The sequence below is a fragment of the Gekko japonicus genome, unplaced genomic scaffold (assembly GCF_001447785.1).
Source record: "Gekko japonicus isolate JY-2015 unplaced genomic scaffold, Gekko_japonicus_V1.1 scaffold54, whole genome shotgun sequence".
NCBI lineage: Eukaryota > Metazoa > Chordata > Lepidosauria > Squamata > Gekkonidae > Gekko > Gekko japonicus.
Genome location: NW_015167058.1, coordinates 1,654,020 through 1,674,820, shown reverse-complemented (window position 1 = coordinate 1,674,820; position 20,801 = coordinate 1,654,020). Strand labels below are relative to the sequence as shown.

At 40.7% G+C, this 20,801-nt stretch overlaps 1 protein-coding gene across 1 annotated transcript in view; it reads right to left on the bottom strand.

Moving 5' to 3' along the window:
- CTDP1 (CTD phosphatase subunit 1) overlaps positions 1-20,801 on the bottom strand; it is a 129,919-nt gene that overhangs the window by 15,303 nt on the left and 93,815 nt on the right. The window contains exon 11 of the mRNA XM_015412469.1: positions 10,357-10,526. Coding sequence (XP_015267955.1) covers positions 10,357-10,526 — 170 coding nt within the window. The remainder of the gene's footprint in view (positions 1-10,356; positions 10,527-20,801) is intronic.

Sequence of the window (20,801 nt, the reverse complement as noted above, 5' to 3'; positions counted from 1 at the left end):
AGCAGGACATTATGAAATGGAATACATTGAACTTATCGTTGTTGGGAAGAATTTCAGTAGTTAAAATGAATATTTTACCATGGCTGATGTTTTTATTTCAGACAATCCCAATAATAAGAGATGTGAAAGTATTGATTACGTGGCAAAGAGAAATTTCAAAGTTTGTTTGGGGTGGGAAAAAAAACCACGAATCGAAATGAAGATTCTTTGTGATGCGAAGGAAAGAGGAGGATTCCAATTACCAAATCTTAGATTATACCATGAAGCGGTATGCTTAACATGGTTGCAGCAATGGATTACATTAGAAAATAATAAATTGTTGGCACTAGAAGGCCATGACTGTAAGTTTGGATGGCATGCTTATTTATGGTATGAAAACACGAAAATGGATGGTTTTTTAAAACATCATTTATCAGAAGAGTGCTTTTTGATGTATGGACGAAATATAAGCGGTTTTTCTCGGATGAGAGACCGCTTTGGATTGTGCTGGCAGAGGTAATAAAACCATATCCGAGATACAAGGGAGAAGATTGGATACAATATAAAGGTGTGTTTAAAAAGGTGGGAAATTAGTTTGTATTGAAAATGGAAGAAGAAATGGAGTTTAAATATGGTTGGTTGGAATATAGACAAATAAATGAATTATTTAAAAGAGATAAAAATCTTTGGCTTTAGAGAAAAAAATAATGAGATTGAGGTTGTATGGTTTGAGGGTGGAAAAAAATGTATTTCAAAAATGTATAAAATATTGTTAAAATGGTATACTGAAGATGAGACGGTTAAAGAACAGTTGATAAAATGGGCAGTAAATATGAATACGGAAGTAACAATAGAATCTTGGGAGTATTTATGGAAAAATGCACTAAAAATATCAACGTGTAATAACTTTAAAGAAAATTGTTATAAGATGATGTATAGGTGGTATACGACACCAAAAAAGATTGCCAATATGAATATTAATATGTCAAACAAATGTTGGAAGTGCAAAAAAGTGGAGGGCTCTTTTTATCATATGTGGTGGACTTGTGAAAAAGCAAAAAAAATTTGGAGTCAAATTCATTTAGAAATGGAAAAAATTGTTAAATGTACATTTAAAAAGGAGCCAGAAATATTACTTTTGGGACTAAAAATGGAAGAGGTCAATGTGTCAAAGAGAACTTTGATGTGGTACATGATAACAACAGCCAGAATGACCTATGCTCAAAGTTGGAAACAGGAAGAAATCCCGAAGATTGAAGATTGGATTAAAAAACTATTATTCTCAGTTGAAATGGACAAGCTGACAAGAAAGTTGAATAATATGGAAGCAAATGATTTCTATAATGACTGGAAGGATCTAAAAGAATACTTAGAAAAGTATTGGGAAGCAAAAGACAATCTATTTTGTTTTAATAATTATTAAGCATAGAATTTTTTGGAGATAGGATAAGTAAAAAATTAATTGCTATAGTGAAATAACAGTTACGTAGTGAACTACAAAAAGAAAATTGATATGTTAAAAATAAAAAAGAAGTGAATATGCAGGAGGTCGAAGCACTGTGGGAAGCCGTATACCAGGGAGGGGAAAAGGGAGGTGGGTAGGGTATAACGGGGACAAATGTAGAAAATTTAATGTTGGCTGTGAATGTTTATATCCTGAATAAAATTTTTGGAAAAAAAGAAGAGAACTGTTGCCTACTGCACATTAGGCAACACATTCCGAAATTTCTTCAGAGTAATTTGATTTTCTATTTTAGAAACTACACTGGTTGTTAAAATAATGCCCTGACAGCCACCATTATATTTACGGATTTGGAAAAACAAAACAAAACAGGAAAGTAGTTCATTCAATCTAGATGCTATTTTTCAACTAAGGGTATCCTAGTGCAACAATATGCATTATATTTGAAAGCCAAAAAAGCATTTAATTTTTACAGTAGCAGACCAACTCCAGGTCTTCTTGGATAACTCATCTGAGTTGCTCTAGATCCTTCAGGGCTGCCATTAAAATTTTATTTTCCCTGGCCAACTTTTGTTGATTTTCCTGACTACCACTCAAAGTTCAAGTACTGTTCCTATTCTGGAAATTCCAACATTGGGTTTGTGTATGATGAAAGTAGGATCTACTGCTGATAACTCATGAGCCATCTTGAACCAACTTTTCAACAACTGCTGCCACCATATTTCAACATTCTAGGTATAATCCAGCCACTTCATTTCTTTTAAGATATTCTTTGCTGCAAATCCCATTTCGACCTTGCTTCTGTGAATTAATTTCAATTGTTAACTGTGAAATAGATTACATTTTTTACAGCTTTTCTGATTTTATGCCAAAAGTCATTAGTTTCCTGATTAGCTCATGAAATTCTTCATACAAAAAAGGTAACACTGGTTTTTGGCTCTGAAAACTTTGTAAAAATGGCTCACAATCCAGCAATGGTTTTTCATGAAAGCCATTTTACACTTCATGAATGGGATCTTGCACTGCAGGTTTATGCAACTTGCAGGTTTACTGTTAAGAGAGCTTTCTTTCTTTCAAGTACTGCTTGACAGTGTCAAAGACATTTGATACCTCAAGACATATAGCATTCTCCAAGCACTTAGTGGAACAAAGCTTCTGGGGAAACTGTGTACTTCTTGTCATAGCAGTGTATGATCCTTGCCTAATAGGAGAATCTCTGAACAGATAATACTTGTTGCACAAGACTGAATTCACATCCCGTTTTACTACATGCAATTCTGTTTTAAAAGACCCATGAAGACTACATGTTCCAAAGCCCATCAATCTGTTGTCTTTTCCTTTCAAGTCTTTCAATTTTTTTTCAGAAAAAGGTGAGTTACCTTTGGTCCATCCATTCATATCTGTGGCAATTTTGCAACTGGTAAAGACGATATGCTTTTTTGAAACTTCTAAAGAAGGTCTTCAGTCAGCAGGAGCAGTTCGAAGAAAAAAGCTGGTCAGGTACCATGTGGAAAGTTTTTGCATAATTCATCCCACAACCAAACCATTAAATCCATTTGACCCTTTTGAATCATCTTATTCAAAGATTCACCAAAACAGATAACAAATGTCTGGCAGTGTTTCAGTTGAAGGTTCGAGAAGTATGGTGCCAAGTTGAAAACTCAAACATATGTTGCTTTTGTTTTTTGAAGGTGAAACTGCTGGGCTATCTGGCTACCTGAAAACATTGTTGTTGCAAGAGTTAAATGACATCTTCTTTATCACTAGCTGCAAAGTCCACAGGCACTCTGATGTCCTAACATAGTATTTGATTACACAGGCAGCATACTAGTTGCGTAGCGGGTAGTTCTTTGCATTTTTTAAATCAACCTGACCACTGGGAAAACAATGAACCTGAGGTAGATTGATAAAGGTGGTGTCCCTTAGGAGTCTCTTGACATGGAGATGCTGGGATAGGGATTTCCTTTTTTTGGATCCTCTGACTTCCGAGATGGCTGCTACCTGTCTTTTAAGAGTACTAGTGCTAAGACCTTTCCTGTAAGAAGACCAGGACATCTCCCACCTTGGCTGTGAGAGGCTCTACCCCATTGCCCAAGCACCAAGTCTGGAAAACCTGCCAGGTGTTGTTATACATCCTATTGGTGAACCCTTTCCTGGAAGCTACTAGGGTGTCTATCACCCTGTCGAGGTACCCTATCTACTCGAGTTGTGACCGCTCAACTTCCAAGCTGTGAGATTTAGCAACCTGCACTAGGGTCCCCTGCAAGAGATCCCTTCTGACTGGGAGATGCCATGGCTCCATGCTCAATAGCCTCATCAAGTCCTGGAACCACACCCTGCAGGGCCAAAAGGGAGCCACTAGTATCACCTCTGCCTGCAGATACATAATCCTTTGAAACACCCTTTGTATTATCTGCATTAGGAAAAGGCCTAGAGTAGTAGATTCAGCCACTTGCAGCTTAGGGCATCTACCCCTAAGGCTCGCTGGGATCTTGTCTTTGAAAAAAATCTTAGTAGCTGACAGTTCTGTTCTGTTGAGAACAGGTCCACAGCCATCTCAGCCATCTGCTGAAAGGTCATCTTGTTCAGCATCCCTGCTGATCCAATCTGCCACCATATTTGTGCATACTTCTACGTGCATGGCCTTGATTGAACTCAGATGGCTCTCTGCCCATTGGAGCATCAGCTTTGCTTCTGCATGCAGAGACCTGGATCTGGTGCCTCCCTATCGGTTGACATAGGACTTTGCTGTCATATTGTCCGTATGTACTAGCATATGGTGTCCTGTCAAAAGATCTGGGAAGGCCAGCAGACTTAGCCTGATCGCCCTGAGTTCCAGCAGGCTGATGATTTTGGATGCTTCCTCTCAAGACTAGGAACCCTGCACCATTCTCTCTGAGAGTGGGCACCCAAGCCTGCGAGGCTCGTGTCCGAAGTCATAAGTATCCTTTTCAGCTCCCTTAACTGGGTCCCCTCCAGGAACCTAACCAGGCTCATCCACCCACTGGAGCGGCTGGATCAGGGATGCCAAGGGCTGGACCAATTTGTGCTGTCTCTTGGCTATCAGCTCCTGAAATGGAAGGAGGAACTTTGGGAGAGGGCAAAGATGAAAACAAGAACATTGGACAATATCCTGACAAGAGACCATCATTCTGAGAATCCTTGCCAGTGACATCACCTCTGCTTGGGAATGTTGTTAAATCTCCCATATCGAGGCTATGATATTCTCTTGCCTCTCCTGTGATAGGAAAACTCTGTCCTGAGCAGTGTCTATAACAGCGATGGCGAACTTTTTAGAGACAGAGTGCCCAAACTGCGACCCAAAACCCACATATTTATCGCAAAGTGCCAACACGGCAATTTAACCTGAATACTGAGGTTTCACTTTAGAAAAAAACAACCCATACATTAACTTAAGATGATCCAAACAAAGTAAGGAAAGCAATCCCAAACAGGGGAATTTTGGTGATGTTCTTGGGTGAGGCTATTGAATGAATTTAAGAAGAAATTAAAGACTTTGTTGAGTGGAGTATTAGTGATTAAGTGTAATGGAACAACTAAAATGGCGTCAACTGCAGGAGAGGAGGAAGAGGAGATAAACGGAATCATTGTGATAGAAGACCTATCGATAGAACAATTTAAAAACATATTGAGAGACGCAATTCAAAAGGAAATAAAGATGGCTTGTGCAAGCTTGTTGGATAAAGTTAACAACACACTAATTGAAATAATAAATAAGGAGGAATCCGAGGAACTGGAACATGCTATTCAGGACATAGAGGAAAGCGGGGGATGTCCGCAAAGGAAAGACTATGTTGAGGTTTTGCCCCCTCCACCTCCACCAGCACAAGCACAGAGAAAGAAGGCAATAAAGGTGGGGAAACTAAGGATGGGAATACAAAAAAAGTGCAAGGAAAAAATATTGCAAGAGAAAGAGGTTGGAAAGATAGAAAAGAAAATCAGTGTAAATGGAAATTTAAAGGGGTCACTGTAAAAATGAAATGGGATCTGCTGAAAGTTAACGGAATTATACTGGAAAAAATTTACCACACTTTCAAGGAACGGAAACATAGAGACATGGTGCTACAAGGAAAAAGGATACGGATATTTAGAAGGAGAGGGAAGATCTATGGAAAACTATATAATAAGTTGTGACAGATATTTGATCAGATGGAATTTGACTATGGAAAGTCTGTTAAAGAGTTACGGGGGTGGGTGAAGGAAAGGTGAACATAAATATAATCAACTTAAGAATAATAATTAGGAATGGGTCTAAAGTTTGAATGATTATAGAATGTAGAAACAAGTTTGGGTAGAAGTATTGTGCTTTGGAAAGTTGTTTAAAAGTTATAATGATGCAGGATGTAAGGGTTAGAAATAAACTAGGGAATGTTAATTGTAAAACAGTAGGAAGTATCTTAGATATAAAGGGGATGAATAGTAAAATTGTAAAGACATTTTTTGGAAATGGTAAAATTATTTTAAAAAAACTCATAGCTTATTGGAGGATTTGTGATGTATTATAGCACTAGAGGTAATGAGAATAGTTAGCTGATCCCTGAGTAATGGATGGTTTAAGATGCCTGAAATTTGGTATGGAAGTAGATAAGGATAGTGATTGGGAAGGCCATATGTAGAGATTAACACTCAGCTATTGATTAAAGCTCTCACATTCCCATTTTTCTTTGGGACAATAAAAAAGGCAGAATAACACCCCCCAGGCCTCTTGGTACTTCAGAACAGGTTATATCGCCCCTGTCACCAAGAGATGTTGTATAGCATTGAGGAGAAGAAGGTGCTTCCGGGGGCATCTGTTCTTTGGCACCTGTACAAATCTGTTGGGAGGAACCTTCCAGAGTTCTAGATAGTAGCCTCTTTTCCAGTGTCCAGGAATCACTTGTCATCTATGGTCGATTCCCAGTTAGATGCAAACCTTTAAAGCTGGCCTCCTATCTTTTTGAGTCCTGGGGCCCTGCCATAGTCATGCTGATGAGCTCTTTTGGGGGCCTTTGGGGTTCTGTCCTGAAGTCCGGGGGAAGGAGGCCCTTTTGCCCCCTGACTGCTTGGGATGTCATCTTCCCTTGGAGGGTCTGGACGCTCAAAAACTTGAAGCACAATTGGGTTTCCAAAAGGACTGGAAGCAGTTATTTGTTTTGACTTCTCTCCTGTGGGAGGGCAGCCTTTTCTTCTTATCCTTATTTTCTTCTTACCAAATACTGGTCCATCCCTTCCACAAAGAGCTGAACGCCCTTAGAGGGTATGCTAGCCACCTTTGCCTGAGCAGAGGGATCCACTTCCCAGCAGCAAAGTCATGTATTTCTCCTGGCGGTGATGTTCACTGCCATGGCCCTGGCAGATAGTTGAATGGCGTCTAAGGACGTGTCAGCTGCAAAGGCAATCTTCTTCAGGTCATCCTTTATCCCCTTAGGGGTGTCACTGTTGGCCGATGGGAGGTCTGAAGCCCATGAGTAAATAGCCCTGGCGGAGAGGGAGAATACGGTTTATGCCCTCAGGGAGGTCGAGGAGACCTTGAAATCTTTCTGCAGGGACTGCTGAGTTCTCCTTTCACGTGAATCCCTAGGCAATCTGTCTGCATCTGTGGGCAGAACTGAAATGGAACACAAGCTAGCCACTGGATCGTCCACCAATGAAAGCTTGAAGTGCTCTACAGCCTCTGGCACCAGAGAATAGAACTTCACAATAACAGGGTGATTTGATTTTGTCTTGGCTGGGGCTTCCCACTCAGTCCACACCACCCTATCAAATATGGCCGGGAAAGGAATCCCAAGGGGGAATGACCCCTTCAGTGAAAAAGCCCTGGCAGAGCCTGTTGGATTCTTGGGGTCAGGTATTTCTGCCTCCTGTCTGCTCACCAGGATTTCAAGAATGTGTGGGACCTTTGGAAGGATATTGTGGAAGACCTCCTGCAGGAAAAGGCAATTCTGCATGATGGTGACTATTGACTCCTCCTCATCAGACATCTCCCCCTCCTCCTTGCATGAGGAAAAACTGGAGTAGAGTCCTGCCTCTTTCCCCAGAAGCAGGCTTCCTGGGCCTTTCTTGCAGGTGCCTGGAACACACCGCAGGGGAAGGGGGTTTGGAAACCCTTCCCACTTCCAAAAGAGTCTCCCAACGGCTGATAAAGGCTGCCTGAACAGGGGCCTACCCGCAGCCGATCCAATGTGGAAGGCTTGCTGGAAGGTGAAAATGGGGGGGGGGGGGGGGGGGGGGAAGAAGTTGAAATCAAAAGGGTGAAATAGAAAATGAGAATCACCACGCTTTATAGTGGACCTTGCCTGTCTATAAAGAGGAGCTTCTCCCAGATGTTCAAACTGCCCCACCCCAGGATCACTGGAGAAGAAATAATGCACAGTTTGCTCACCTGTCAATATATTTCCATCTTCAGATCAACTGAAACTAATTCCAGTTTGTTTGAATACAAAAAAGTTGAAAGAAGCTTCTTCATAAAATAATCCATACATAATAAAATAAAAGAATGCTATCTCATACAAGTTCATTTTATTCTGTTTTATTATTAACAACTATCAGCCAATAAACATGTTGTTGTAAGCAGGTACCTACTATGTAATTTTTCCTTTTTTTTTTGGATAAGATATTATTAGGTCCAGAGGTTAAAATGATACGGAAGGTATATTCTTTGTTGTTAGATGGTAGGATGACTGATAAGTATAACAGGACGTTGAAGACTGCGTGGTCCAGCAATATAGGAAAGAATATTGATTCAGATAAATGGGAGGGGATATGGCAGAATGTGAGATGGCTTAAGGCCGTACCATTAAAAGAAAATGTTTTAAAGGTATGTCATCGCTGGCATTGGGCACCTGATAGGTTAGCTCGCTTCTATCCAGGAGTTAGTAATGTGTGCTGGAAGTGTAAATCTCATGTAGGATCCTTTTATCGTGTATGGTGGACCTGTAACGTGGTAAAAAGATATGATAATATCTAATATGATAATATCTAATATGATAATAACGCAATAATAATATGATAATAACGCAGTCAACGAAGTTACAGGTACCACTTGATCCTGAAATATTTCTATTAACTATACTACCGGAAAAATGGAAAAAGGATGAAAATGACTCACTTATTGGCAGCAGCGAGAATAGTTTTAGCCAGATACTGGAAGAATGAAAATATACCAGACAGATGGGATTTCATTAACAAAGTCATCAAGGTGATTGAAATGGATAACTTAACACATAAAATTCATGGAAATATGAATTCAGTTTTTCAAAAAAATTGGTCAAATGTATATGATTGGATTGAAATGAATATTTAAGCAACTTAAATATTTTGGAAAAATGTTAAATTAGTCTATTTAGTTTATGCTTAAGAAGGTACAGAGGATGGATCTGTTTTAAACGTGGTAGCCAGACCACACGTTGTATGTTTGTTATGTTGTGTGTAGTTATAGTTGTGTATAATAAATAAAAAAAAATTGCTTTTGTTTAACATGTCATGTTATGTTCACGGTCTGCCAAATATATTGATTTATTCTACGTGATGCGCCTTGAGTCCCAGTGTGACAGGTGGACTAGAAATAATATAAATAAATATTGTCATTTAACATTTTAGAAAACCAATTTTTGTGCAATATCATGTGGTAAAAAAAACCAGGTTGCTTACCAGTAACTGGTGATCTTCGAGTGGTCATCTGTGCATTCACACCAATGGGATCTAGTGCGCCTGCGCTGGATCTGCCGGTGCCTAGCAAGCTCTCTTAAAAGGATTTTCGTGCCTGGCCCATTGGTGTGAAGCACAGAGACCACGAAGAAGATCAAGTAATTCAACTACATTATCTTCAATAAATTTTAGTATTTGTTGGGTGACACTTCTTTAAATACCATGCCTTGAAAATGAAGACAGCAGTCCTCCATGCAGTTATTTATATGTATGTCCACTGACAAAGAAGTGCAGTACAGGACTAAGACTGCAGTCTTACGATCACTGACCTACGGCTAAAGTTCTGTGTAAACTTGAGTATGACTGCAAATACAGCCTCATTTTACAATTTTAATCCACTGTGTGGAGTATTAGTCTGGAAGTGCAAGAACCCTCAGAATTTAAAACTGATGTAGGCTTCCGCAGTTTGATTACAGTTTGTCAAATAGTCAGCTATGCTGATCACAACTTGTGGACAACTTGTGAACCAAATTGCTGGTGATTGAATATCTCTGATGATGTACTTGGAAGTGCTCTAAACACTGAAAGGCATTATGTTATGATTACTAATCCCAGTGACCATGGCGCTTGGAGCCCAATATCTTCACAAAGCGTTGTTTTACAGTGTTGCATTGTTCTACCATTTTAACAAAAGTTTCTTGAATTGATACTTGAATTGAAAAGCAGCATATAAAATCTAATCAAAGGAACTAAGCATGCTTACATAAGTCACTGGAATGCCTCTTTAGTTTCCATGTTTGTATGCCAAATACCAAAGGAGGCTAGACTGTGATCATAAAAATAACAATACTGCACACAGGTGTTTAGACCAAGGGAAAATCTATGCAGACTACAGAACCCAATATTCAACTCTGGCACACAATATTAGTTTTAGTATTATGATTATCTTTCTTCTCCCTAGCATGTCTTTTTAGATACTGCAGAGTTCAGGGAGGAGTATACAGAGAATATGTGCTACGACTGGACGACTTTCCTATTTAAATCTGCAAAATAGATACGGAATTGCACAATAGGCAGATAGCTGTTTATACTAAGTGACAAGATGGATTCACAAAAAGACGATTTCAGATATCTATCCATACAATGCATACCAAAACAGGTTTTCTAAATGGCTGAATGAAGCATTTACATTAGAATGGTGGCTGTTGGAAGTGGCAAATGTATGGAATATTATCAATATTAATTCTAAAAAGGTAAAGAACACATACCTGGGCACACTACCTGTCAAACTTCTCTCACTTGATGTTGCTGATATAGGGCTGTCTTCTATCGTCATATTTAGTGTCTCTTCTGCACCACTCGGAGTTTTCTTTCGTTCTCCTGCTTTATTTTTTTCACTGTCACTATCATCACTACCTTCTCCTAATATGTCATCAACCTGCCAAGCAAGCAAGAGTTACAAGCAACACAATGGTTCAATGTAGCAGTCATTTGTAATGTTAATTTAAATATGAATGTCCTTTAAAACTGAATAGCTTTTAAACTGAAGTATTTAAGACATTATTATCAACAACATGTTAAATATTTTTATTACTTCTTATCCTAGCTTTCTTCCACACATCCCTGGAGAGCATAAAAAAGAACATTTCATGGAGAACAATTTTATTCTGAAGCTCCTTAGGCTTGGCCAGAGTGGCTTGCAATACAGAATAAAAACAATCAAAGAAATATCACAATATTTTTAAAAGAAAAAAAAAACCCTCAGTGGAAGGAATTTGAGGAATCACAGGTGAGAAGCAAAAACTGGAAACTCCAATCCCCCCCCCTTAGCATGATTCTATATAATGTCAGGGGCTTCAGCAGGTTAACTTTTCCTCTTTCCATTAACTGGCTCAACTATTCTCAACATCCCATGCCCCCTAGAGCATCTTCAAACTGTTTTGAGATTCTTCTTCCCTCTCTTTTGGTTAGTTTATGAAGTAACATTTTTCTACAAACTGGAAAGTTTCCCAAGTATATTGAAACCCCTTATGTTGCGGGTGGCCAGGTTTTTGTTGTTTTCATGATTATAACAGTGGCTGGCCATTTTACTATTGGAAGGAATTATACGAAAAGGCAACAGAAATATAGATGATAAAAACTCAGTATCAACTGCCACAGATAAATCGCTTTAACATATGTTATCTTGACAAATTAAAATGCTAGAATATATTAATCAACTTTGTATTTTTATTTATTTATTGGATTTATACCCCGCTCTCCCAACTGAAGCAAAGAAAAGCAGTGCTTTTACAAATGTGGTTTAATCAAGGTATTGGAAAGCAGGGATTAATGCTATTTCATACACTAGGAAGCTATAATATAAATCTATAGAATAAGAGTATTTGAATTTCAATTAATGCCTTTAGTATTTTTTATGCAAAATCTGTTAATCTGTTAAAATCAAGCTTTTCTGATAAGATACATGAACTTGAATCCTGAGCACTGTGAATGCAGCAAGTTCACAAAAGAGGGTCTTGATGCCTTCCCCTTCTTGCTGTAGTTCTCTCCACTCGCCCCCCCCTCAAGCCATTCAGGAAGAGTGTGCAATGTGGCAGAGAGAACTATGACAAGAAAGAGGAACTGATTCTATGAACTGAGTTTAAGCTTCTGCAAGAACATGTGTGGGGAGGATTTGTATCCATTTCCCTTTCCTGATGGACCACCTGGTCAAGCATTCCATGTCATTCCCAAGGGGTTCTCAACCCTTAGGAGTGGCTTTTGCAGGGAGAATAGGGCTGCTGCAAAAGGGAGAGAGATTCTGTCTGTAAGCTTGCTCTGTACTTATAATCCTCCTCCCCATGGAAAGTAAAACTGATGAGAAACATTAGTTAATAATCAGATGGTCCTATCCATATTATTGTGGGTTTTCATTAAATAATTACAGAACATCTGTAATAATTACAGAACTATCTGTTCTATCAGAATAATTACAGAACTATCTGTTACAACAACAACAAGAACAAATCTATTCACAGCAAGAACTATGTTATTGGGTGGCCGGTCTGACTCCAAACTGGAAAATCTGAGCCAGGCATTACAAGCTGTGGCTGGTTGGCTTAAACCAGGGGTGGCCAAAATGTGGCTCGGGAACCGCATGCGGCTCTTTCACACATATTGTGTGGCTCCCGGCAGGGCAGCTGGGGAAGCTAAATATCATTAGCAAACAAATATAATTGGACAAATAAATATCTTTCTCAATATCTGCTTTTACTGCTTTTGTTATTTTTGGCAGTCTCATTTAATGTTAATAAAAAGGAAATTTGCATATTTACCAGTAAAAATGTGTAATATTTGTTCATGTCTTGCGGCTCTCAAACATTTGGTGTTTATTCTATATGGCTCTTACATCAAGTAAGTTTGGCCACCCCTGGCTTAGACTGAGCAGGCTGAATCTGATGAAGACGGAGGTCCTATGTCTGAGTCGGGGCGGACCGATGGGAGGGATCCCGCTCCCGACTTTTAATAACAGATCAAGTCAGTTGCCGGAAGGACAGTTAAAAGAAGATCAAAGAACCAACTATGAGAAGAGTGGACTGAGTAATCATAGCCATCAGGAATTAATGCTACTAGCACTTTATTGAGTTGTATAGTTTAATGATTTTAAGAATTGTTTAATCTAACTTGATTTATGTTTTATTGTAAATTTTGCACGGTTTTTATGTAAGCTGCCCTGAGCCAGCCTTGCTGGGGGGTGGGGGTAAAAATCCAATAAATAAATAAAATAAACATAAATACTGAAGAATCATCAACTGGAACTCTTAATTATTCCTAAAACCTCAAGGTTACAGAAAATGTGTCAAGAAGAGGGGAGGGGAGGGGAAGGAGGGACACTAAGCATGTTTGGAGCACAGAAGCTAGGAAACAGTTATACTTTGTTTCATTTCATCTTGAGGCTGAACGCAGAGATAAAGCTGGCAAAGTCATTTAAAAAGTTTATCTTTTACCACTTCTAAAGCATCCTTTTCTTTCAAGTTGAAAGAATGCTTGAAATGAGATAGTAAGAAAGGTTTAAAGAGCCTTTATTTTGTATTTGGAGAGCAAATTAACACAGCAATGTAATACTGAATTTATCTAAACTAGTACCCATACAGGTTGCAAGCATATCAGTAAGCCCCACGAAGCCATCTCTCTCTCTCTCTCTCTCTCTCTCTCTCTCTCTCTCTCTCTCTCTCTCTCTCTCTCTCTCTCTCTCTCTCTCTCTCTCTCTCTCTCTCTCTCTCTCTCTCTCTCTCTCACACACACACACACACACACACACACACAAACACACACACGATTTGGGCTACTGAAACTGATACTTGCTGGCAAAAATTATCAGCAATATAACTATATAGCTGAGAAAGAAATCTGCTTAATTATGTTTCAGAGAAACAATCTTATAAATATAATTCTTTTGACGTGTTGGCCATTTCCAGCTCTCCCACTGGCTGTGCTGTGTGCTCCATCAGCCACTGGCCCATCAACCGCCACTCAAGAGTAATCACATGCTATTGGCTGGGTGCTTGGTCTGCTCCTCTTCCCCACTCACTGCCACCTCAACCACTGTTCCCTGTCAGAATCACTGCCAAACGGCTGTCTCTCTTACGAAGCCACTTCTCTTGCTTGGCTTCTGTAGGACTAACTTTTCCCTCAGTGGCTGTTGCTAGGCAACCAAGCTTGGTTCTGTCAGTAAAAAGACAAAGGAATGAAGCCCTTTTCAGCCCTTTGTGGGGAACTGATTGGGACTACTCCTGAATAGGATTCCCAGCTCCAGTTTGGGAAATTCCTGGAGATTTTGTGCTGAAGTCTATGGAAGCGAGGGCGGTCTCTCCTGCTTGGCTCTGCCATGGCTGGCTGGCTACTGAGGTTGGCCAGCAGCCGTCAAACTATTCTCTTCAACCCCCCGCTGTGAGGATGATGTTCCCCTAAGGTTGCCATTGTTACAATTGATCTCCACATGACAGAGATCAGTTCCTCTGGAGAAAATGGCTGCTTTGAAGGGTAAACAATACAGCATTATATCCTGCTGAGTCCTTCCCCTCCCCAAACGCTGCCCTCCATAGGACCCCCCCCCAAAAAATCTCAGAGCTGGCAACCCTACTTTCCCCTCAGTGCCTGTTACTAGGCAACCAAGCTTGGATCTGTCAGTAAAAGGCATGGGGAAAGACCCTTTCTACGCCTATTTTGGCCTTTGAGAGAAAACTCATTGGGGCCAGTCCTGACTAGGGTTGCCAGCTCTAGGTTGGGAAATTCCTGGAGATTTTATGGTAGGGTCTACGGAAGCCAGAGTTTAGGGAGGGGATTGGCCTCAGCTGAACAGAATGTCATAGAGCCCAACCTCCAAAGCAGTTATTTTTTCCAGGGGGAGAGAGAGAGATCTGTTGTCTGGAGTTCAGTTGTGATACCAGGCAATACCACAGCCAATCTGGTCCGCTTCAGAGCATGGTCTGCCAGACCCAGGTTCTTGCTGTGGAAGTGGAGTGGGTGATTTCAGACCACTCACAGACTTTCAGCCTAACCTACCTCACAGGATTGTTGTGCAAGTGAAAAGACGAAGAAGAGAATGATGTAAGCTGCTTTGGTCCCCATTGCAGAGCAGGACTGTACTTTTCCTCCTTGGGAACCACTGTTGCCCATCTCCAGGTGAGTGCTGGAGATCACTTACAATTACAACTGCTCTCCAGGAGGAGAGGAGGAGCTGAAGTCAGAGGGGCAGATAAAGGTAAGTTGATGGTTGGCTGGGAAGGAGATAGGGTTGCCAACTCCAGGTTGGGAAATTCCTGGAGTTTAGAAGGGTGGAGACTGGAGAGGGTGGGGTTTGAGGAGGGGTGGGACCTCAGACAGGTACAATGCCATAGACTCCACCCTCCAAACCAGCCATTTCCTCCTGGGGAACCATTGTTGCCAATCTCCAGGTGAGGGCTGGAGATCACTCAGAATTACAACTGCTCTCCAGGAGGGAGGAGAGAGGAGATGGAAAGCTGAAGTCAGAGGGGCAAATAAAGGTAGGTTGATAGTTGGCTGGGAAGGATATAGGGTCACCAGCTCCAGGTTGGGAAATTCCTGGAGATTTGAGGGGTGGAGACTGGAGATGGTGGAGTTGGAGGAGGGGTGGGACCTTAAATAGGTACAATGCCATAGGCTCCACCCTCCAAACCAGCCATTTCCTCCTGGGGAACCGCTTCTGCCACTCTCCAAGTGTCACTCAGACTTACAGCTGTTCTTCAGATGACAGAGATCACTCCCCCTGGAGAAAACGGTGGACTCTGTGTCATTACACACTGCTGAGGTCACCACAGCAATTTGATGCTGAGTGCCCAAGGCCAGAGCACCCGCCCAGAGCCTCTTTCTAGAGCTCATTGTATTTATTTCCACAACGGGCCTTATTCCTAGTAAAACATAATGTTCCATCTTACATCACTTAAGACAATTTTGGAAAATGTAGTTGATTAAATGCAACAATAGGTTGTACTGAAAAAAATAAATGAAATCAGGTCTTGATTTTGTAATGACACTTCAGAAGTTGCCAATTATTCCTAAATGAAAAGTAACTACAATTATTCTTTCTTTTTTTTAAGTTGTCACTTGTTAAAAAGAGTGTACTAGATTAGCCTGGTATTGCCAAGTGGCTAAGCAAGAGTTAGAAAGCAAATCTGCTTTATAGATCACTTAACACATACAATGCACTGCAGTTAAAAGCATCAGAAGACATGCTTGCAATATAAGAATCACTATGATTAAGATTTTCTTTTCTTTTTTTAAAAGGTTTTATTCCCTCTCCTAAAAAGGAGAGAAATTTCGCTTTTAAGTCTGAAAAAGGGGAGGTATATAGAGGGACAAAGAAAAGTTTGAGTGATGTTAGATACTGGTATGTTAATCTGTTAGTATTAAGGTCAAAGTTCATATCAAGATTTAAAGCTTCTTCTGTGGTTGGAGAATCTTCTAGTTCAGAGTCCTTCAAGTCAGGCTATTAGTATGTTAGTAAAGTCCTTTTGGGGTTAGTATTTCTTCAATGGCACAACCAAATAAGTCTTTTTTAGGATAGTTTTCCTTTCTTTTCTCTTAAATTATACGTTGAACCGGCTGCTCCTTTTAGTTCTTCTTCTTTCACCTCTCCTTCTGAGCTGCTGCCCTCGCTTCTTCCCGACATCCCCTCTGCGAGTTTTGCCTCTTCTTCTGTGTTGGCGTGCTTTCTCAAAAATTCTTTTGCTTTCAAGATAGAGTCAATTCTTTCTCTTTTATCTTTAAATTTACAGGTCAGTCCTTCTGGCGTCAGCCACCGATAGCTAATTTGGCGTTTTTGTAAGAATAAAGTCAATCCTTTGTATTCTTTTCTCTTCATTCTGATTTCAAACGGAATATCTTTCAAAACTCGAATTGGTTGTTCTCCAATTTTCAAGGGTGTTGTTGAAACTGATTTTAAAATTTGATCCCAGAGACGTTGCTTGGTAAACTTTACTACCACTTCTGCCGGCAGCTTATTTTTCCTTGTATAGTTGGAATAGGCTCTGTAGGCCAAATCAATCTCTTCTTTTATTTGTTCCGCTTCGCTGCCGATCCGTGGTGCCAACGCTTTTGCCAAAATGTCTCTGAGGTCCTCCTGTTCTTCTTCTTTCAACCCTTGGAATCGAAGAATCAAGTTTGACTTTTCCATTTGAAGCATCAATATTTTATTTTCTTGCTTCATCTGTTGTTTTTCCACTTTGACAACTTTTTTCTTAACACCTTGTATTTCTTCTGTTGACGCCAGACACTTCTTTGCAATTTCATCCACCTTGTCAGCAGTCTCTGTCATTTTTTTCTGTTGGATACTGAAAGCCCCTTCCATGTTATCAAGCTTCTGGTTAATTTTCTGCAGTTCCTCCAGCAGATGGCGTGCAAGATCTCTTTCTTGTTGATTGACAGCAGTCCCAGCAGAGGAGGGACTCGGACAGGAAGCTCCTCCTGTCCTCTTTGTCTGCCTTTCTGAAGCCTTTTTGTCTTTCTCTTTCCACGCCATTTTCAAACTTTGTTTACACTTCAAAAGTTCGTGCCGCGCCACCCAAGGATGGCTCCTTTTTGCCTGCTCTCAACTCTCCTCCAAAAGGTAATCCGCTTAATCAATTTTTCGCTTCGCCCCCTTTCTCCGTTTTTTAAAAGAGTCTCTTTTTTACTGTGGGGGGGAATCCCTCCTCCCCTTCGGTTTCCCGGGGGACAGAGCTCGCTCGGGCTGGGGCTTTTATTTTGATCACCAACTCACAGTTAGTCGCATGCGCTTGTCTTCCAGCTTTCACCTTATTGCTTCATCACTCCGATGTTCCGGCGGCTTTGCTAGTCCCCTTCACGGGGCACAACGCAGCTGGGGCCGTTTGGGGCAAAGAGAGACTTGCACGGGGAGCCTCAATTCCCAGCTTTCGTGCCGGTAAGAGGCTTCCCCAGTCTCCCGAATGCGCCCCCTGGTTCGGAGCCTTTAAACCCAAGGCTCCTTAGGATCTCCGCATAAGCGGGACCCCCCCCCCAGACAGCGTGTGGGCAAACTGGCTCCGGGAGCTTGCCCGAGAGCCGGTCGTCAGTCGCGCAGCCATGACCGGAAGTCACTATGATTAAGATTTTCTGACAGTTTCTTATATAGCTTGTATGGAGAAACCATTCTGCTGAGAGGAGGGGAATTCTTAGACACTGATATACAAGTTTTAATCAAACATTTCACTGGCACGTGGTTACACTGCACAAGTCAGTGTATGGGGAGTTGTGAGGGTAACTGCATTCAGTTTCCTGTTGACAAGGCTGATACTTCCTTAAAAGCCCTGGTTGACTTCTGGATCTGGAGATGTTCTAGGCTATTAATAATCACTGTTAAGTGTCTTTTTCAGTTCCACAGACCTTGTTCAGCTCTGGTTTACTGTGGAGGTTTGGCCCATAAAGACAGTTCAGAATGAGTACCAGTGGGGGGAAAAAACAAGACAAATATAAGTAAACAAAAGTTGGAACTTATTTAGTTTACTCTGGTGCAGTTATGGCACAGGAGGCTCACTTTGCCAGAAGCGTGCCTGCACAAAACAGCCCAGCTGAGCTGTTTCAATTAGTGAAGGGACTGCTTAATTATTTCCTTGATAACACAAACTCTGACCAAATGGTACCTCACTATGACATTTTTGCGAGTCATTTTGCAGATGAAAATTGGTTGCATCCATCACAACTCTGAACTGTTGAACCAGTGGAGTCTCTCTCAAAATACTACCAGACAACTGTCTAAGCCAAAATTGCTCACATGAATTTCAGTAACTGCAGCAAGCTGCTTGGAGAAGTCCAGATAACAAAGAGTTTAACCCTTGCACATACTGGGCTATTAAATCTAGCCAAAGAGATTATCTAGATGACTCCATGAAAGAGTAAATGGTAAAGGGCAGAATAACATAAATCACACTGAAAGAGGCAGTTCAGGAAACCTCTTCCTGAAAACGTCCCCCTTGGACCCTAAAGAAACTCAGTGACGTCATCCTTTTAAGCATGGTGCTGAAACAACTGGTAGATGGATGCCTCCAAGCTTTCTTGCATGAGCCATATCAACATAGCTCCAGGCCTGTGTCTGGAACTGAAATTGCCTTGCTTGCCCTAACGCAGTATCCTTTTCAGGTAGAAGATGAAGGACTGAATCCATTGATCCTCCCAGTTGCGCTTTTGATAGCATTCAATAGAGTATCTTTCTGGGCATCCTGGCAGGAACCAGTGCTTTGGTGGTTTTGCTTCTATCTGGCTGATCAGTACTAACCTGTAGTGCTAGGGACTACTTGAACCCATGATTTTGTGTTGTGGCATACTGCAGGACTCTACAAAGATGTTGAAAAAGACAGGTAAAATAAAGATGCTGAGAGACTTTATCAGGAGATATGGAGTGAGGTGTCACATAATATGCAGATGACATCTGTGATGGATTGCACAGAGAAGGAAGGTGGTTTTTTTAATGCTGCTGGTATCAGAGAGCTCATGAGTTCAACTTTCCTGGAGAGAAGAGCTTATGTGATTGGCTACTCTACTAGCTCTCTGACTGGCCAACATCAGCTGTGAGAGAAAATAAAAACTGATCTGAAGGGAAAAGAGGTCTTTTGCAATTTGGTCTTTCGCCTTTTTGATTGTGTGAAAACTAATGTCTGGATCAGTAGACAGAGGGTGTGGCTTCTAAGGGAAGAGACATGGGAGTCAGTGTTTTCTGACAGGCAATAGTCAGAAAAGTACTTCTACAGAGAAAAGAAGAGAAACCCCCTTGTCTAAATTTATTAAAAATGCTCTGAGAATTTTATATTCCTAGTCAGAAAAGCTACAGAACAGCCTTATACAGACAACAGATACTACAGAAGGATTTGGCAGACGGTCTGGGTAGTTTGAGAGAACTTCCATACAAGCCAAATAGTAAAACAAGTTATTGCTTCTTAGGGACAAGGAGAATAACTTCCTGCTAGTGAAAGGGGTTGGGAAGAGAACCCTGGTTTGTGATAAAGGGGAGACACTTGGGCACCTCAGGAGCTAATGAAAAGTTGTATTATCTAAAGGAAAACCTGTAACATCAATAAGAACTGTGTTAGTGCTGAATTATATGAAACAAAGTACCTCTCAAAGAAAGAAATAGAAAGCCTTGAAACAAAACTACAAATACACTCTCTTTAAGAATTCAACTCTGTATATATTAGAAAGTTTTTTTACCTCAGCAATCTCAAAACTTTGACTAATCCTATGATACATATATATATTCCCTGGCTGTTTAATAAAATCTTTATTCTGTTTTTGAAAGTTAATTTGCCTCAAGTGCCATTTCTCAAGGGTTAAAAAAAACACTGGACAGCTCCTGTATTTTCAGTAGAGTTCCTGAGCTGAGAAAAAGCCTAAACTAAATATCTAAACATAGGGTGGGACAGTCAAGTCTTTTATGTTAAAGAATATATAACATGCTACTGTGAGGCAAATCAGTCAATGAGGGGCAGTGAAGTTTGGGTGGGAAAAGATCTGCCAGACAGTTGGGGAGATACAGGGGATCATCATTTTATCAGGGCATATGTAGTGATGTGTCACTTACTATGTAGATGACATCCAACTCTGCTTCAGGTGAGGCAGTTGCCTGGCAGTGGTAATGGCCTCAATGAAGGCTAATAAACCAAAATCCTTTCAAGACAACACAGATACTATTGGTCAGTAATGTATTTATTATATTACATTACCCAAGAATGGATTGTAGAGTCAAGTTGTCCTGAGAAGATCTGCACTCCCCCCTAAAAGGAGCAGATTCATACCTTGACTGGTGTTGTCAAACTTGGGTCTTTTGTGCTGTTCATAGCACCTTTAACAAGTTTGGGTAGTATACCAGCTATATGCATTCTTTTGCAGGTAAGACTGGACAGTGTTCAGGGTTTATTTGTTTGTGTTTTTTTGCACTACATCCAAACTTTTCTTGAGAAGAGGCAACAACAATCTTTCTCCCTAAATTTCCACTGTTCTAAGCTCATCACCCTTTTGCTTCACAATTGTTGGATCCCCAGGCATTCGAAATAACTCCACGTTTGAATCAAAGCAAGGTTTATTTCAAAGCGATGGTTCAGACAGGAACAAGAACATTGTTAGGAATAACTACCAATACACAAGTGTAGCCTATAAAAGGGATTTGAACCATGTTGGGCCAATGAGGCTAGTTCCCGCTGGCGGGAATAGAACTCGGAAACAC